Below are 21,178 nucleotides of genomic sequence, written 5' to 3'. Positions count from 1 at the left end.
TGTCCCAGAGAATGAGATCAGTGGATCCCTACATCAAAAGATTAGCACAAACTGCATGTACCACTTCTACTGACCATAAAATTCTACAAAGCTCAGTAGAAATAGTATCAGGTCTCTTTTAACAAGCAAACCAGAGAACACTAGTTAAAATTCACCACACTCTAAACAAAGTCCAATGCTCCCCACTGCAGGCAAGAAGAAACTCTGCAGAGGGCTGACTTGAGGGAGCCAGCAGCAAAAAAAAAAAAACAAAAAACAGCAGCAAAGTGCACATAAAACACACCAGAGACATATCCTGAAGTGCCAGGACCTGGACAGTATATGACCTCTTCTTAATAAAGCCATTACTCCCAGGAGCAAGAGATATAACAGGCTTTCTGAAGACAGAGACCTAGCCAAAATGCCACGAACGGTGGTTCAATATTTGCTAATCAACTTGATACACCACATTAATAAAAGAAAAGAGAACCATACCATCCTCTAATTAGATGCTGGAAAAGCATTTGACAAAGTATAGCATCATTTATTGATAAAAAACCCTCAACAAAGTAGAGATAGAGGGAACATACCTCAACAATGTAAAGGACACATATGAAAGACCCATAGCGAATATCATCCTCAAGGGGGAAAACTGAAAGCTTTTCTTCTATGGTCAGGAACAAGAGAGAAATGTCCACTCTCACCACTGTTAATTAGTTTAGTGCTAGAAATCTGAGCCTCAGTGATCAGACAACAAAAAGAAATAAAAGATATCCCAATTGGCAAGGAAGAAATCAAATTTTCACTATTTGTAGATGACATGATACTTTATGACATGATACTTAGGCAGCCTGGGTGGCTGAGCGGTTTGGCACCACCTTTGGCCCAGGGCATGATCCTGGAGACCAGGGATTGAGTCCCACATTGGGCTTCCTGCATGGAGCCTGCTTCTCTCTCTGCCTGTGTCTCTGCCTCTCTCTCTCTCATGAATAAATAAAATCAAAAAAAAAAAAAACCTCCACCAAAAAATTTCAAGAATAATACATGAATTCTGTAGTCATAGGATACAATATTAACATGCAGAAATCTGTTGCATTTCTATACACCAATAATGAAATAATAGAAAAAGAAATCAAGGAATTGATCCCATTTATCTTTGCACCAAAGATAATAATACCCCTAGGTATAAACCTACCAAAGATGGAAATGATCTAAATTATGAAAATTATAGAACACTTATGAAAGAAATTGAAGAGGACACAAAGAAATGGAAAAACATTCCATGCTCATGGATGGAAGAACACCTATTGGTAAAATATAGATATTTTGACCCAAAGCAATCTACACATCCAATGCAATCCCTATCAAAGTACCACCATTTTTCACAGAGCTAGAACAAACGATCTTAGTATTTTTATGGAACCACAAAAGACCCTGAATAGTCAGAGCAATCTTGAAAAAAGAAAAGCAAAGTTGGTGGTATCACAATTCTGGACTTCAAGTTATATTACAAAGCTGTGGTCATCAAGACAGTATGGTACTGGCACAAAAACAGATACAGAAATCAATGGAACAGAATAGAAACCCAGAAATGGACCCATAAGTATATGGTCAACTAATCTTTGGTAAAGCAGAAAAAAACATCCAATGGAAAAAAGACAACCTCTTCAACAAATGGTGTTGGGGAAAACTGTACATCAACGTGAAAAAGAACAAAACTGGACCACTTTCTTTCACCATAGACAAAAATAAATTCAAAATAAATGAAAGGCCTAAATGTGAGACCTGAAACCATCAAAATCCTAGAAGAAAACACAGGCCACACGTATAATAAGAAGCCAGAGGCAAGAGAAACAAAAGCAAAAATGAACTACTGGGACTTCACCAAAATAAAAGTTCTACTCAGTGAAGGAAACAATCAACAAAACTAAAAGGCAACTTTTGGAATGGGTGAAGATGTTTGCCAATGACATATCTGGTAAGGTTAGTACCCAAAATTTATAAAGAACTTATCAAACTCAATAATCAAAAAACAAATAATCCAGTTAAGAAATGAGCAGAAGATATGAACAGCCATTTTTCCAAAGAAGACATATAAATGGCCAATAAACATACGAAAAGATGCTCAACATCACTTATCATCAGAGGAATACAAATCAAAACCACAGTGAGATATCACCTCATACCTGTAAGAATGGCTAAAGTTAACAACACAGGAAACAACACATGTCGCCAAGGATGAGGAAAAAGGGGAACCCTTGCACTGTCGGTGGGAATGCAAAGTAATGCGGCCACTCCAGAAAACAGTATGGAAGTTCCTCAAAAAGTTAAAAATAGAACTACTCTGTGATCCAGCAATTGGATAGTAGATACTCACCTAAAGGATATAAATTTTTATTTATTAAGTTCAGTAAGAACTTTTTAAAGTTCAAACATTTCCAATGATCTTAGAATTATTTTGTAAATTTTAATATACATAAAATAATAAATATTAACTGTATATTAATCTAAATAGCATTCTACTTATACATTTCAGCCAAACAAATTAAGCCATACTATACCAGAGCAACACCTCCTCCATAATGGCTATCACACATCTTCCCTTGAAAGGTTGCACCAACATAATTTGACTTTTCTCTGTAACTTAAGTTTAAAAACAGGATTATAATCATATGATTTTGTAAAATTAAGCAAATTACTATTGAATTTCCCTAATAAAACTTTTTGGTTTGCATATTTATATAATAAATTTATAAATATTTCCACCTAACATTAGAGCTTGAAGTGCCTAAACGTGTCTGCTTGTTTTGAAAACAGTGAAGCACATTTAAAAAACAATAAAAAGTTTATTTTTATATTGAAGTTTTAGAAAATAACAAATCTTTATGTAATAAAATTTTTTAAAATTTTTGTTACATAAAAATTTTTTTAAATTTTTTAAAATTAAAAAATATTTTTTAATTTAAAAATTAAAAAAATTAATTTAAAAATATTTTTCAAAATTAAAAATTTTAAAAAATTAAACCAATCCTAGAATATCAAAATAGAAGAGGAGTCTTATATTTTTTAAAATGCAGCACAATGTAAATATGGTATGTTAGAGATATTAAAATATACAGTAGTATTGACATATCCTTGGAGGTTTTTTGTTATCTTATGAAAATAAAACATTAAAAGAAACCCTAACTACTACACTCATCATGTGTGTTTCTTTAGATACATATTATTAATATTTCAAACACAGTTAGGGACATTTAATGATATATTACACATTCTAAGGTAAGAAAGTATAATAACAATATTGAAAGAGTGAGTTTTAAGTACAAATAAAATGATTGAGATCAATAATTCTCTGTAAAACCTGTGTTTTAAAAAATAATATTCCCATGATGTTGTATGTAGGGCAAAAATGGCATATTTTCCCTGAAGGCCTGTCGTTGTCAGAAATTGGGTCAAATATAGGTGTTTCCTTTGTATAAGATTTAGTAAAACCAAGATATGCTTACACAAGTAAAAATGCTACATCATGAGGACGCAAAACAAGATAAGATCTTTTCCATTTTAAAAATCTGTGTAATAATTCATTAGCATCTCCAGTTACTGAGATTTTATTTTCATCTATCCAAAGTTCCAATGAAGAGAGAATTATGGTAACATTAAATGATGTAAAAATCTAAATAGAAGACATAAAGAAAAATGTTTAAAGGTCATGGTTTAAATAAATCCAGGGATTTATCTATAAAAATAAACACTACATTGATAACAAATATTAAACAACAAAACTGCTAAGTCTGGTTCAGATCTTATAGAGTATATTAGTAAGTAATAAATGCTACTTGTAAAACAAGTAATAATTAACATTTTGAAATACTTGTACTTCAGCAAGCCGCATGTGACATGCTTTATCAATTTTATAATTACCATAACTTAATTAGGTATATATAATAACTATTTTCCTTTTTATTATCCCTACTCAGAAAACTGAAACTTAAAATGGTTATATAATTTGGCCTATTCCATACTCATGTGTATTCAGGCAGTGCCATAAAAAAAACGTATGGAAATTATTTAGGTAACACAGCAAATGCAAAAAACTAAAAAGGAAATACTTACAGCGTTGGTCAGTCCAATCAACTGGAAAATTTTTTGGGTGACAACAGTCATATCAGAACCCATATAATTATACTGAAAAATATAAGAAATTTTTTAAATTACCAATTTATTAGTTTTTAAACATTATTATAGAATTATATATATTTAGTGTAAAATAGAAAAAATATTTTTACAATACAAAAGACACTAAAAACTCTTCCAAAAATAAAAGAGGAGGGAAAATTTCTAAACTCATTTTATGAGGCCACCATCACCCTAACACAAAAATCAAACACTGCAAGAAAGGAGAAATACAGACCAATATTCCTAATGAACATAGATGCAAAAAATCCTCAACAAAATATAGAAAGACTAAACTCAACAGCATATTAAGAGGATAATACACTGTGATCAGTAGGGATTTTTTTCAGGAATATAAGAATGGTTCAACATCTGCAAATCAGTCAAAATGATACACTACATCAACAAAATGAAGGATACAAATTATGAGATCAGATGATGAAGAACCATCAGAAGATACAGAAAAAATCATTTTAACAAACTTGGACATTCTTTCATAATGAAAACTCTCAGCAAAGAGGGTATCTAAGAAGGTACATCAACATAATAAAAGCCCTATATAACAAGCCTATAAGTAGTAGTATACTCAACCAGGAAAACCTGAAAGCTTTTAGTCTAAGATCAGGAACAAGACAAGGATGCTCACTCTCACCGCTTTTATTTAACATAGTATTCAAAATCCTACCCAGAGGAACTAGGTAAGGAATAAAGAAGTCATATAAATTGGAAAGGAAGATGTAAATTGTCACTATTTGCAGATCATGTGATATTATATATAGAAAACCCTAAATTTACACACACACACACATATTTAGAACTAATTTTCAAAGTTAGCAAAGTTGCAGGGCAAAAAAATCAATATGCAAAAATCTGTTGCATTTCTGTATACTAGTAACAAATAGAAAAATTAAGAAAACAATTCCATTTGTATTTACAACAAAAAGAATAAAATACCTAGAAATAAGGAGGTAAAAGATATATACAGTGAAAACCAAAAGACAATGATAAAAGAAATTAAAAAATGTATAAATAGAAATGTATACTATGTTCATGGACCAGAAGAATTAGCATTGTTAAAATGTCTATAATACCCAAATGAATATACAAATTCAAGGTAATGCCTCTCAAATTTCCAATGACATTCTTCACAGAAATAGAACAAAAAGTCTTGAAATTTGTGTAGAACCACAAAAGACCCTAAATAGCCAAAATAAATTTGAAAAAAAAAAAGCTAGAGACATCATGCTCCCTGATTTTAAAATATATTACAAAACTATAGTAATCAAAACAATATGATATTGCTATAAAAACAAACACATAGACCAATGAAATAGAACAGGAAGCTCAGATATAAATCCATGCCTTGTGGTCAATTAATTCATAACAAAAGAGTGAATAATACACAGTGAAGACATTTATTATTTGCCTAGTTATCAACTTATAAGAATTCTATGAATATTGAAAATATTCATGTTTTATTATCTGAAATAAAATATCAAAATATTGACTTTGATAATTAAATTCATTTGCTTTTTAATAACAAAAATCTTTAATTTTCATGTATTCAAATATGACCTCACATTCCCACACAATTTTCACCTTTGCAATTTTAATTAGGAAGGTATTAATTCCTCCTATACTTTTTAAAAATGAGAAAAGATATGTTGTCAATTCAGAAAAAAGCTAATACCAGTGACCACTAAATTTAAATGATGTTTAAATTAATTATCAATTAAGGAGAGAGAAATTAAAATCACATTTAGATTACATTTTGTGTGCAATGACTAGCAAAACTTAAAGAGAAGTATAAAATGGATAGCTAACAGGTATGAAAGGAACATTAGATTTTCATTTTTAACTTGGATATATTAAAAAAAGTTACAATCTTTTTATGAAGCAATGAATGATATCTATTAAAATTGAAGAGCATAAATCTTTTGAGCCATCATCCCTACTCCTGGTCACCATTCTCACAGGGTTAAATACCCAAGATGGAAATACACATGAATAAAGGATAATTCATAAGCACTATTTACAGTGGAAAACAAAACAAAACTGGAAATAAAATGAATACTCACCAAAAAAAGGAATCTATTTCACCACATGCATACCTGAAAGTCCTCAAAAAGAATTAACTACTCAATTGACTTGAAGAAACACACACACACACACACACACACACAAATTAAAAATTAAATAATCCAAGAAAACATCCTACACTGCCAGACTTGATCAAGAGAAGAATTAAATGTTTACAGAAGACATACTACATTTTCAAAGATAAAAATAACTTGAAAGTAAAAGTACTGAAAGAGCATACCATGCAAACAACATTGAGAACCGACATGTCCATGAGGAAGACATGTCCATAAAATTATAAATACATATGCATCTAAAAAAAAGATCTTGGGAAAGGGGAAAGAGTTAAGATGGCAGAGGAGTAGGGGGCCCTAATTTCATCTGGAACCTGGAATGCAGCTAGATAATTATCAAATCATTCTATACACCTGAAAAATTAATGGAAGATCTGGGAAAATAATTGCTGCAGTTCTACAAAGAGAAAAGTGATCACTTTTTGCAGGTAGAAAGTGCAGAGGAGATGTGACTCTGGGGCAGTATATCAGAAGATAAGCCTTGGAGGAGAGGGAGTTCCTAAGCAGGTTACCAGAAAGTATTATAAACATCAGAGTGTAAAATTAGAACTTTAAGAAGTCTGTTACAATTGGGAACATCCCTAGCCTAAAGGTGCTCAGGTGGTGAATTGAGGCTGAATCCCAGGTGGACAGTGTGGTCTCTGGATTGTCCAGGTCACAAAAAGAATGGGGGTGCCTAAGTGCAACAGATTTCCCAAGCATCAGAGTAGTGAAGTCAGCTGAAAGCAGCAAGTTTAAGCATCAGCCTTCCACTCAGTGTTGACATAAACTGAGAACCACTGCAAGGTCGGGCAACCATTCTCTGGGCAGGAGCCCAGGAAGAGGCAGAAGCTCAAGGACAACTCCTTCCTTACCCAGGAGGAATGGCTCAGGTCCACACTGCAGGAGTCCAAAAGTTTGGAGACTGGAAACTGGGTGAAGTGCCTGAGATAAAAAAAAAGCTTAGTCGCAAGCTGGGTGAACATAGAGTTAGGATGAAAATCAGGGAAACGAGTGATTGACTGCTTTTCTTTGAGAGATCAGTGAAGAGTTGGGGGCATGAACTTTTAGCTGTGGGGCTAGAGATCAGAGTTCCATCATTTTTATGACCCTTATTAGTGCTGAAAGTTTTCAAGGAGCAAAACAGCACCACATAGTGCAATCTGGAGCCACTTACAGATTGGCAAGGTGGGCACAATTCCACCGGCAAGAATACCTGAGAATCAGTGCAACAGGCCCTTCCCATAGAAGACCAGCAGGAGCAACTAGCTAACACCAAGTCAATCGATCATATAGAAATGCAAAATTTCAGCTCTTGGAGAAAACAGTACAGCATTTGTGGTGTTTTTATTATTCTTTAGTCTTTCATTTTTTTCCAGATATTTTCTTATTTTATCAATTCTTTTTTTAAAATTCCTTTTTAATTTATATATATATGTATATTTTTGTTTTCTTTCATTGTAATATTGTAATAATACAATATTATTATTGTATTATATGTAATGTATATAATATGTATGTATATAAATATATAAAAATCTATTTAAAAATATATTTTTTCTTTCTTTCTTATTTTGGTATCTAGTTTCCTCTAACAAACAGACCACAATACACCTAGGATCTAGTTTATTGTTTTGTCATGTCTTACTTCTTGTTTGACTTTTTCTCATTTTGTTTTGTTTCTCTTTTCTTCCACTTTGGTTTTTTTTTTTTTTTTTTTGCATCTTTCTGGTGGTGTTGTTGCTATTTTTGTCTTTTCTCTCTCTTTCATCTATTCTTTTCTGGACACAATGAGGAGACAGAGAAACTCACCCCAAACGAAAGGACAGGAGGCAGTACACACTACCAAGGGTTTAACCAATATGGATGCAAGTGACATCAGAACAAGAATTAAAAACATGGCTATAAAGATACTAGCTGGGGTTGAAAAAAGTATCGAAGACAGTAGAGAATCCCTTACTGCAGAAATAAAAGAACTAAATTCTAATCAGTCCAAATTGAAAATGTTATTAATGAGATACAATAAAAAATGGAGATTCTAACTGCTGGGATAAAGGAGGCAGAAGGGAGGACAAAATGATGGAAAGTAAGGAAGCTGAGAAAAAAAGAAGAGAAAAAACACTACTGGATCATGAAGGAAGACTTCGAGTAATCAGTGATACCATAACACAAAATAATATTTGAATAATGAGAATCCCAGAAGAGGAAGAGAGAGACAGAGGGATAAAAGGTTTATTTGAACAAATTAGAGCTGAGAAATAAATAGACACTCAAGTCCAGGAAGCACAGAGAAATTCCCTCAAAGTCCATAAAAATAGGTCAACACCTCGACATATAAAAGTGAATCTTGCAAATTTCAGAGATGAAGAGAAAATTCTGAAATAAGTTTGGGACAAGAAGTCCTTAACATACAAGGATAAAAATATAAGGCTAACGTTAGACCTGTCCAAAGAGACCTGGCAGACCAGAAAGGATGGTATGACATATTCAATGCACTAAGTATGAAAAATATGCAGCCAAGAATACTTTATCCAGTAAGGCTGTCATTCAGATTAGAAGAGATAAAGAGTTTCAAGGACAAACAAAACTAAAGGAAATCATGAACATTAATCCAGCCCTGCAAGAAATATTAAAAGGAATCCTTTAAGTGGAGAGAAAGCACAAAGGCAACAAACACCAGAAACGAACAGAGACAATCTACAGAAATAATGATTTTACAGGTAATACAATGGCACCAAATTCATATTGTTCAATAATTACCTGAATGTAAATAGCCTAAATGCTCCAATCAAATGACACAGGGTATTAGATTGGTAAAAAGCAAGACCCACTGATAATGCTGTCTACAAGAGACTTATTTTAGATCCAAAGACACCTCCAGATTGAAAATGGAGGAGTGGAGAACCATTTATCATGGTGATGGGCATCAAAACAAATCTGAGGTAGCAACCCTTTTATCAGAAAAAAAAATAGATTTTAAACCAAAGATTGTAATAAGAGATGAAAAGGGATACTTATACTTACAATGTCTATCCAACAAGGAGATCTAACAATTATAAATATTTATGCCTCTAGCATAATTGGGAGCAGCCAATTATATAAAGCAATTAATAACAGAAACTTAAAGAAACTCATTGATAATAATACAAAAATAGTAGGGAATTTAACAACCAACTCAAAGTAATAGATAGGTCATCTAAGCAAAGAGCAAGAAGGAGACAAGGGCTTTGAAGGATACACTGTACTATGTCAACTTCACAGATATATTCAGAGCATTTCATCCTAAAGCATCAGAATACATATTCTTCTCAAGTGTACACAACATTCTCCAGAGTAGATCACATACTGTGTCACAATCAGGGCTCAGTCGGTACCAAAGATTGAGATTATTCCATGAATATTTTCAGATCACAGTGCTTGAAAACTTAAACTCAATCAGAAGAGAAAATTTGGAAGGAAAACAAATATATGGGAGTTAAGGAGCATCCTACTAAAGAATGAAAGGGTCAACCAGGTAATTAAAGAAGAATTTTTAAAATACAGGGAAACAAATTAAATTGAAATCACAAAAGTTCAGAACATTTAGGATGCAGCAAAAGCAGTCCTAAGAGTAAAGTATTTAGCAATAGAAGCCTCTCTCAAAAAACAAAAAATGGGGATGCCTGGGTGGCTCAGCAGTTGAGTGTCTGCCTTTGGCGCAGGGCGTGATCCTGGAGTCCCAGGATAGAGTCCCACATCAGGCTCCCTGTGTGGAGCCTGCATCTCCCTCTGTCTCTGCCTCTCTCTCTGTGTTCCTCATTAATAAATAAAAATAAATAAAATCTTTAAAAAAAAGACAAAAAAAAGAAAAGAAACAAAAAAAGTCTCAGATATACAACTTAACCTTACACCTAAAGGAACTGGAAAAAAACAGTAAGTAAATCCTAAATCCTGCAAGAGAAGAGAAATAATAAAAATTAGAGCAGAAATCAATGATATAGAAATCAAAGGAACAGTAGAACAGATCAATGAAACTAGGAGCTGGTTCTCTGAAAGAATTAATAACATTGATAAACCCCTGGTCAGGCTTATCAAAAAGAAAAGAGAAAGGACTCAAATAAATAAAATCATAAATGAAAGAGGAGTGATCAGAAACAACACGAAGGAAATACAAACCATTATAGCAATTATATGCCAACAAATTAGGCAATCTGGAAGAAATGGATGCATTCCTAGAAACATATAAAGTACCAAAACTGAAACAGAAGACCTGAACAGACACACAACCAGCAAAAAATTGAAGCAGCCATCAAAAAACTCCCAGCAGAGTCCATGGCCAGATGGCCTCCCAGCAGAATTCTACCAAACATTTAAAGAATTAGTAACTTTTCTTTGAAGCTGTTTAAAAAAAATATAAATGGAAGGAAAACTCATACTCATTCAATGAAGCCAGCATTTCCTTGATCCCAGAATCAAATGAAGATCCCCCACCAAAAAGAATTATAGACCAATATCCCTGATGAACATGAATGCAAAAGTTATTCCTAAAATACTAGCTAATAGAATCCAACAGTACATTGAAAGGATTATTTACCATGACCAAGTGGGATTTCTTCCTGGCATGCAAGTGGTTCAATATTCAGAAATCAATCAATATGATAGACCACATTTACAAAGAAAGGACATATGATCCTCTCAATAGATGCAGAAAAAAAATTTGACAAAGTACAGCATCCTTTCTTGATTAAAACTGCACAGTGTAGGGATAGAAGGAACATACCTCAAAATTATACAAAAGCCATATACAAAAAGCCCACTGTGACTATCATTTCCAATGGGGAAAAACTGAGGGCTATTCCCTTAAGGTCAGGAACACAACAAGGATGTCCATTCTCACCATTGCTGTTCAACATAAAACTAGAACTCCTAGTCTCAGCAATCAGACAACAAAAAGGAAAAGAACGGTATCCAAATCAACAAAGAAGTCAAGCTTCCCCTCTTTGCAGAAGACATGATATTCTAAGTATACAAAATGTAAGAATCCACCCCAAAATTGCTAGAACTCATACAGGAATTCAGCAAAGTAGCAGGATACAAAATCAATGCACAGAAGTCAGTTGCATTTCTATACAATAAGAATGAGGCCTAAGACAGAGAAATCAAGGAATGGATCCCACTTACAATTGCATTAAGAACCATAAGATATCTAGGAATAATCCTAACCAAAGAAGTAAATGATCTGCAGTCTGAAAACTATGTAACACTTTTGAAAGTAATTGAGTAAGACACAAAGATATAGGAAAACATTCCATGCTCATGGATTGGAGAACATTGTTAAAATGTCTATAATACCCAAAGCAATCTACACATTCAATGCAATCCCTATCAAAATACCATTCACATTTTTGAAAGAACTGGAACAAAGAATCCTAACATTTTATATTCATATGGAATGAAAAAAGACCCCAAATAGCCAAAGGAATGTTGAAAAAGAAAACCAAAGGTGGTAGCATCACAATTCCAGACTTCAAGCTGTATTACAAAGCTGTGATCATCAAGACAGTATGGTACTGGCACAACAACGGACACATAGATCAATGAAATAGAATAGAGAACCCAGAAATTGACTCTCAACTCCATGGTCAACTAATCTGTGACAAAGCAGGAAAGATCATCCAATGGAAAAAAGACAGCCTTTTCAACAAATGGTGTTGAGAAAATTGTACAGCCATATGTAGAATGAAACTGGACTACTTTGAGCACCTGGGTGGCTAAGGTGTTGAGCATCTGTCTTCAGCTAAGGTCATGATCCCAGAGTCGGATCGAATCCCACATCCAGCTTCCCACAGGGAGCCTGCTTCTCCCTCTGCCTCTGTCTCTGCCTCTCTCTGTGTCTCTCATGAATAATTAAATAAAATCTTTAAAAAGAGAGCGAGAAAGAAAGAAACTGGACTACTTTCTTACACCATACACAAAAATAAATTCAAAATGGATGAAAGATGTAAATGTGAGACAGGAAATCATCAAAATCGTAGAGGAGAACACAGGCATCAACCTCTTTGACCTCAGCCATAGCAATTTCTTGGTAGACACATCTCCAAAGGCAAGGTAAACAAAAGCAAAAATGAACTATTGGGGCTTCTTCAGGATAAAAGCAAAGAAACCAGTCAACAAAACTAAAAGATGACTTACAGAACTGGAGAAGATATTTTCAAATGTCTTATCAGCTAAAAGGCTAGTATCCAAAATCTATGAAGAACTTATCAAAGCCAAAATCAAAAAAAACAAATAATCCAGTCAAGAAATGGGCAGAAAACATGAACACATATTTATCCAAAGAAGATATTCAAATGGCCAATAGACATGAAAAAATTCTCAACCTCACTTAGCATCAGGACCACAATGAGATACCACCTTCCACCAGTCAGAATGGCTAAAATTAACAACTCAGGAAATGACAGATAGTGGTGGGGATATAGAGAAAGGGGAACCCTCTTACACTATTAATGCAAGCTGGTACAGCTACTCTGGAAAACAGTATAGAGGTTCCTCAAAAAAGTTAAAAATAGAGTTACCCGACAACCCAACAATTGTCCTATTAGATATGTACTCAAATGATACAAGCATAGTTATTCAAAGGGGCACATGTGCCCTAATGTTTATAGCAGCAATGTCCACAATAACCAAAATGTGGAAGGAGCCCAGATGTTCATCAACAGATGAGTGGATAATGAAGATATAGTATATATGTAGAATGGAATATTACTAAGCCATCAAAAAGAATCATTATCTTGTCATTTGGAACAATGTGGATGGAACTAGAGGGTATTATGTTGTGAAAAATAAGTTCATCAGAGAAAGACAAATATCACAAGACCTCACTCATATGGAATTTAAGAAACAAAAAAGATAACTAGAGGAAGGGGTAAAAAAATAAAAAGATGAAATCAGAGTGGGAGAAAAGCTGTAAGAGGCTCTAAACTATAAAAAACAAACAGGGTTTCTGGAGCACACGTAGGTGAGATCATGGGGTAATGGGTGCTGGGCATTAAAGAGGGCACTTGATGTAATGAACACTGAGCGTTATATGTAACTGATGAATAACCAGACTCTACCTCTGAAACTAATAATACACTATATGTTAATTAATAGATTTTAAATTAAAAAAAAAGAAAATAGAACATGGAATTACAAAAAAAATACAAAATGCAGAACTGAAAAGGGAAACAGAAAATTTAACAATAATATTGGAGACATAAGTATACAACTCTTAATAATTGAAGCAAAAACTTAGCACAACATAGAAACCTGAGACAAAACCAACAGATGTCAATGGGACATCCCACCTCAAACAGTAAAAAATGATTTTTCTTGTATAGGCCACAAATAGACCATATGCTATGCCACAGGACAACTCTTCGATAGTGTTAAAACAATTTTTAAAGTATAAAATATACTCTCTGACTACAATAGAATTAAATAAAAAATTGACAACTAAGGGAAATTTGGAAAATTCCAAAATATGTGGCTATTAAGCAATCAATTATAAGTAACGGATAATCAAAAAAGACATCATGGGTGTAGTAGGAAAGGCTATATTAATCAAAATACAACATAGTAAAACTTAAGTTATTTAACACAGTGCTCAAAAGCAATGTATAGGAAGTGGCTATATATTTTTTAAAAATCTCCTCAAACTAAATAAATAAATTTTAAAAAAAACAAAAAAACAAAAAAAAAACAGGGATCCCTGGGTGGCGCAGCGGTTTGGCGCCTGCCTTTGGCTCAGGGCGCGATCCTGGAGACCCGGGATCGAATCCCACATCGGGTTCCCGGTGCATGGAGCCTGCTTCTCCCTCTGCCTATGTCTCTGCCTGCCTCTCTCTCTCTCTCTCTGTGACTATCATAAATAAATAAATTTAAAAAAAAAAAAACAAAAATCTCCTCAAACTTAGGAAATTAGTCAAAGAAAAGCAAAGAACCCAAAGAAAGGAGGTTAAAGAAATTAATAAAGGTCAGAGCAATGTGCTTGAAATTCACATAAAAAATAACATAGAATATTAACATTCTTTGAAAAGATGAATGTAATTGACAAACTTTTACTTACATTGACAAAGAATATGAAAGAAGTCTACAATTATTTATTTTTTAAAGATTTTTATTTATTTATTCATGAGAAACACAAAGAGACAGGTAGAGAGACACAGGCAGAGGGGGAAGCGGCTTCTGCAGGGAGCCTGACGTGGGACTCAATCCCGAGTCTCCAGGATCAGGCCCTGGGCGGAAGGTGGCACTAAACCACTGAGCCACCCAGGCTGCCCGAAGTGTACAATTATTAATTCAAGATGCAAGAACTACAATTACTGACCATAAACAAATGATAAGTGTTATAAGGGAAGTCTGGGAATAGTGTGGTGAAAACTTAAATTAAATAGTTAATTCCTGGGAATCCTGGGTGGCTCAGTGGTTTGGTGCCTGCCTTCGGCTTAGGATGTAATCCTGGAGTCCTAGGATCGAGTACCGCATCAGGCTCCCTGCATGGAGCTTGCTTCTCCCTCTGCCTATGTCTCTGCCTCTGTGTGTGTGTGTGTGTGTCTCATGAATAAATAAATAAAATATTTAATAAATAAATAAATAGTTAATTCCTTATAAGACATAAATAACCAAAACTGACTCAAGAAGAGATAAGAAATCAACAAGCTAAAGATTGAATAAGCATTTTAAAAATTTCTACCAAAAATAAATAAATAAATAAATAAGTTTCAGAAGGCTTCATTGGTAAATTCTTCCAAATATTTAGAGAAAAACAACACAAATCCCTTATAAACTTTTCTATAAAATAGGAGGAAACTTTTTCCTATTCGTTCAATGAAGTTAGTATTACCCTGACACCTAAAGTCATAAAAGATATAATAATAAAATAAAGCTACAAAGGAATATGCCACATGAATATAACTATAAAAATCTTAAAATACTAATAAACCAAATGATGCAATGATTTGGTTTATAACCACACATTTGGTTATTCCACACATAACCAAGTGGAATTTGTCCCAGGAATACAAGGTTGGTTTAATATCTAAATACCAATCAATATAATTCAATTTATGAAACAGACAAGAAATGTGATGCTTTAAGCAAATACAGAAGAAGTACTTGAGGGGCAGTCCAGCCTAGCGGCTCAGCAGTTTAGTGCCGCCTTCAGCCCAGGGCCTGATCCTGGAGACCTGGGATCGAATCCCACGTCAGTCTCCCTGCATGGAGCCTGCTTCTCCTTCTACCTGTGTCTCTGCCTCTCTCTCTCTCTCTCTCTCTCTCTCTCTCTCTCTGTCTCTCATGAAAAAATAAATAAAATTTTTTAAAAAAAGAAGTACTTGAATAAATACTTGACTAAAGTATTGACTAAATATACTTATTCATGACAAAAACAGTCAATAAACTAGGGATAGAAGGGAACTCACTCAATCTGATAAAGGATATCTATTAAAAACCCACAGGTAACATCATATTTAACAGTGAAAGAATAAATGTTACTTCTTTTATATCATGACTAAGGTAAGGATATCTGTTCTCATTGTTCATTCCACCTTTAACTAAAGGTCCCAGCTAAGGCAATTATCAAAAAAGGAAAAGAAACAATAGACATCTAAATAGGAAAGAAAGAAGTTAAGCTCTATACTAATAGATAAAAAGATTTATATATTGAAAAATCCTAAGAAAGCCACTAAAGTATGTATGCATATAAAAGGTATTTCAGCAAATTTGCAGGATACAAGATCACTATACAAAAATCAATTACATTTCCATACATCTACAATAATCAATTCAAAATTAAATTAAGAAAATGAATCTATATACAATAACATTGAAAATAATAAAATATCAAAATATAAATTTAACAAAAGCACAAAATAAATATCAAAAACTCAAAGCCACTATTGAAAGTAAAAAGACATAAATAAATGGAAAGTTATCCTGTGTTCATAAATTGGAACATCTATATTCTTAAGATAGCAATAATTTTTAATTGTTCTATAGATACAATTTAATCTTTATCAAAATTTCAGTTTTCTTTTTTGTTGATAGATTGACACATTGATCTTAATATGTGTATGATAATAAAAGTGATGTAGGATGTCCAAAACAATTTTAAATAAGAACGAAGTTGGAGGACTCTCCTTACTCTCCAATTTCAAAACTAACTACAAAGTTACAGTAATTAAGAGTTATTAGGTTAGACTCATAATTCAATGAAACAGAATTGAATGCCCAGAAACAAAATCTAACACTTATGATGAATTGATATTTGAAATTTTAAAAAAACAGCAAGAAAATTAAATGACAAAGATGGATGCTTTCAAAATTTAAAATCATTATGCTTTAAATGGCAGCATCATGAAAATGAATACACAGAATGGGTAAAAATATTTTAAGTAATATATCTGATAAGGGTTTAGCGTCCAGAATATGTATAGAACATTTACAACTAAACAATAGAAAAACAAACAACCCAACTAAAATATATGTAAAGAATTTGAATAGACATTTCTCCAAATAAGATATGCAGAATATTTATAAAAAGTGCAAATATTCTCAACACCTCTGCCACGCATTAGGGAAATGCAAATCAAAAGCAGAATGAGAAACCAATTCACTTCCACTAAGGTGGCTATAAACAGAAAGATAGTCAATAACAAATGTTGAAAATGTAGAGAAACTGGAACTCTTATACATTTATACATTGCTGGTGGACTATAAAATAGAGCAACCACTTTTTAAAACCATTTTTTTCCAGTTCATCAAAATCTGAAACATAAACTTACCATATAACCCAGCAATTCTCATCTTTTGCACCCATTCAATAGAAGTGAAAGTATATGTCCACAGAAAACCTTATACATAAATTAGTATTATTTGTAATATTAAGAAAGCAAAAAAAAAAGTCTAACAAATGGGTAAACAAATGTGATTCATCTATATGATGGGATATTTGGCAATAAAAATTACTACAGTGTTAAAACATGCTATAAATTGTATGAACCTGAAAATATGATAAATGAAAAGAGCAGAAATAAAAGGTTACATATTGTATTATACCATTTATATAAAATGTCCTTAAACAAAAAAAAAAAGTAGCATATGATTGCTTAAGTCTTCAAGGTAGGAAAGCAGGGAGTGACTGCTAATGGATATAAAGTCATTTTGTAGAGTGATGAGAATGTTCTAAAATTAGATTACTGTGCACACTGTACAGCTATGCAAATATACTAAAACTCATTAATCATACACTTCAAATAGACCTTCTGAAGTGTAAATTATATCTCAATAAAGTTAAAAACAACAACAAAACTGAAGCAGTTACATAGCTCCTTTTGCTCTTCAATGAGTTCAGTGACTGCATCTCTCCACTATAAGTTAAGACTGGGAGGTTTATTTTCTTTCAAGGTTATATTACAGGATTTCTAAACAGGACAACAGGTAAGAAGCATTTTCCAAAAAAGGGAGTTCAAATGCAATGTTTTTTTTTTTTATTTCTTCAATTAACTCTCGAGACACCTTTAATTTTGCCTTTCCAAAAGGAAAAATATACACATATAGACATCTATGCTTAACCAAAGAACACAAAGAGATCTTCTGATAAGCCTCAACTTGAAAATTCCTATCCCTGAAACCCAGTTTATCAAAGAATTTTAGGAGGACAATCTCTGAATATACTGGCATATTTAACTGCTTCGAACTATGCTCATAAATTGAGTTGGATTAGCTCTTTGAAGGAGATAATTAATTTAGAAAGGTGGAAGTAAATTTTACATTAAGTTAATTTGGAGAATAGAAATAGAAATTTAAAAAATGAGATTGGACAAGTTGAGAGAGAATATTAAGAGAGGAATGGTGTTCAGTAAATACAAACAAGTCTTTCAAGAAGTGTAATAAATAAAAGAAAAATATCGCTGTGTTACCTAAGAGAAGGGAGACTGTTGTTTGTTTTTAATACAGAATAACACTTATTTTTTTATGAAAATTGATGATGTGGGCTGGATTTTTTAGTGTCACATCCTTCAATGAGTGAGTGTTAATGTACACTACCAGAGTTCTCATATTAGATTGGAGCACCATTTCATCCATACTAACATCAAGGAAAGTAGAGAATATGATTATATATCCAAGTTCAGTATTTGATAAAGACTAAAGTTTGTGGGGTTTCTCTCCTGATTTGTTCTATTTTATTAGTAAAATATGAGTCTGTAAGATAACCAGTAAAAATTGGAAAAGCACAGTGAAGTTTGGACATGTATGAGATTAAAGTGAGAGCATTCCCTATTATGGTGTATTCTTTCTACTTATAAACAGATTATTTCTAGACTTCAATTTAAACAGGTGTGAGGCTTTTCCAGGAAGATAATTAAAGGAAAAAATGGCAAGTGGGTTGAAGATGTTTGCAAAGGAGTGACAATAATAAGGAACCATAGGATACATGGTTTATAAGGGAAAGGTTGATTACATGATAAAGGCCAATCCAAAAGTGATAGAATCAATGATGAAAGTCTTGGTGGCATAAAATATGCAAGACTGGAAATGAGGAAAGAGAAATACCCAAAAAAATGGAAGCCAAAGACTGTAATGCTTGAATATAAAAGTATGGAGAAGTGATATTATAGTAGTCATCAATTATAATTTATAATCATGGCAGCTGGCGGTTGAAGCAGGCTGATGAATAGTACTTACTGAAGTAGTAAAGTCAAGGAATTGGAAAGTATGGGAATTGAAATGAACATTCATGTAAAATTATGATACGAGTATTATTGGAAAGTAGAGAGTGACCAAAGTGTTAAACTTTTCAGGAAAAAAAAAAAGCAAGGAAAATGTAAAACTTTATTTATATTCTTTCCATTCCTGTATGATGTTACTTTGTAGTGTATTAAAGTATATTTTCCTACCCCTTGAATTAGAGGCTGGACATTGTTGCTCTTTTTGGATGTTTTAGCAATCATGATGTAAGGAGAAGCTTATAAGCCACTTACAAAGTGAATGTTGCTGTTTTGAAGGACCCTATCAATGCTAATAGCATGCAAACAACCCCTCAAAAAAAAAAAAACAAATTATAGGCCTATTTGCAGACTGATGAGACACCAAGTGGAGCAGAGATGAGATATGCTAGCTGAGACACCCTTGGACCAGTCAACCCAAGCAAAATTCAACCTTACTGAAGATACATGAGTGATGCCATCCAGTAAGAGAAAATCTTGCTGAGATCAGAATAAAATTTAAAACTGTGAGTTAAATGAATAATTGGGTGGCTTTTCTTTCTTTTTTTTTTTGAACCACTAAATTTTGGAGTACCTTATTATACAGAAAAAGCAAACTGATATAAAAAAAAAAAAGTTTCAAGAATCTTTGGAGGTGGAGCTCCCGGCTTAAATGAGCCTGGGCTGCCCGCGCCCACCACTTGGGAGCTGCTGGTGGGGGCGCTGCCCCTCGAGCCAGCGCGCCTGGCCGCCTGGCTGCCTCTTCGGCCCGTAGTGAGGTACCGGGCCGCTCGGGAACATGGCCCTAGAGCAGCTGTGCGCAGTCCTCAAAGTGTTGTTAACAATAGCACTTGTAGTCGAAGGGATTGTTGTGGCCCAAAAGACCCAGGATGGACAAAATATTGGAATCAAGCATATTCCTGCAACCCAGTGTGGCATTTGGGTTCGAACCAGCAATGGAGGTCATTTTGCTTCAAATTATCCTGGCTCTTATCCGCCAAACCAAGATACAAAGGAGTGTATCATTTGCTTCAACGTGGATGGAACTGGAGGGTATTATGCTGAGTGAAGTAAGTCAATCGGAGAAAGACAGTGTATGTTCTCATTCATTTGGGGAATATGAATAATAGTGAAAGGGAATATAAGGGAAGGGAGAAGAAATGTGTGGGAAATATCAGAAAGGGACACAGAACATAAAGACTCCTAACTCTGGGAAACGAACTAGGGGTGGTGGAAGGGGAGGAGGGCGGGGGGTGGGAGTGAATGGGTGACGGGCACTGAGGGGGACACTTGACAGGATGAGTACTGGGTGTTATTCTGTATGTTGGTAAATTGAACACCAATAAAAATTAATTTATTAAAAAAAAAAAACAAAAAAAAAGGAGTGTATCTACATTTTGGAAGCGGCTCCATGTCGAAGAATAGAGTTGACCTTTGATGGACATTATTATATAGAACCATCATTTGAATGTCGGTTTGACCACTTGGAGGTTCGAGATGGGCCATTTGGTTTCTCTCCACTTACAGATCGTTACTGTGGTGTGAAAAACCCTCCACTAATTAGATCAACAGGGAGATTCATGTGGCTAAGTTTAGTTCTGATGAAGAACTTGAAGGACTGGAATTTTGAGCAAAATATTCATTTATTCCAGATCCAGACTTTACTCACCTCGGAGGTATTTTAAATCCATCCCAGATTGCCAGTTTGAGCTCCTGGGAGCTGATGGAATAGTGCATTCTAGTCAGGTAGAACAAGAAGAAAAAACAAAACGTGGCCCAGCAGTTGATTGTATATGGACAATTAAAGCTACTCCAAAAGCCAAGCAGTCTTCACACCATCTTCACCAGGAGTACCTTCCATCCGAAGAATCACTTTCTTTGCTCACCAGTGAGAAAGTCCTCTTCTGTTAAAGTTTTATCATGAGATTGTTGCAATTCAAATCTAGTAATTTCAGTTTGAAATATTGAGAAAATTACCAAATGTGACCCAGAGACACAAAATGAGCAAATTCTGTTGGAAAACTGGCTCTGATAGATTTGCTTGATATAGCATTGCCACAGATTTTCAATAAATGCAGTATCTGAGAAGCACAAAAAACAAGGTATGCCTGTATTTTTACAGAAAGGCCACCAAGAACAATGAACTGGAAAACTACTTGCATACTCAAA

At 33.7% G+C, this 21,178-nt stretch overlaps 1 protein-coding gene across 1 annotated transcript in view; it reads right to left on the bottom strand.

Moving 5' to 3' along the window:
- ADAM2 (ADAM metallopeptidase domain 2) overlaps window positions 1-21,178 on the bottom strand; it is a 139,744-nt gene that overhangs the window by 73,131 nt on the left and 45,435 nt on the right. The window contains exons 8-10 of the mRNA XM_055335466.1: window positions 4,093-4,164; window positions 3,486-3,652; window positions 2,541-2,622 (exon numbers count right to left, since the gene is read on the bottom strand). Coding sequence (XP_055191441.1) covers window positions 2,541-2,622; window positions 3,486-3,652; window positions 4,093-4,164 — 321 coding nt within the window. The remainder of the gene's footprint in view (window positions 1-2,540; window positions 2,623-3,485; window positions 3,653-4,092; window positions 4,165-21,178) is intronic.

This window comes from Nyctereutes procyonoides, unplaced genomic scaffold, assembly GCF_905146905.1.
Source record: "Nyctereutes procyonoides isolate TBG_1078 unplaced genomic scaffold, NYPRO_anot_genome, whole genome shotgun sequence".
Lineage (NCBI taxonomy): Eukaryota > Metazoa > Chordata > Mammalia > Carnivora > Canidae > Nyctereutes > Nyctereutes procyonoides.
The sequence above is the reverse complement of the archived record's forward strand: the minus strand, read 5'-3'. Positions and strand labels throughout refer to the sequence as shown.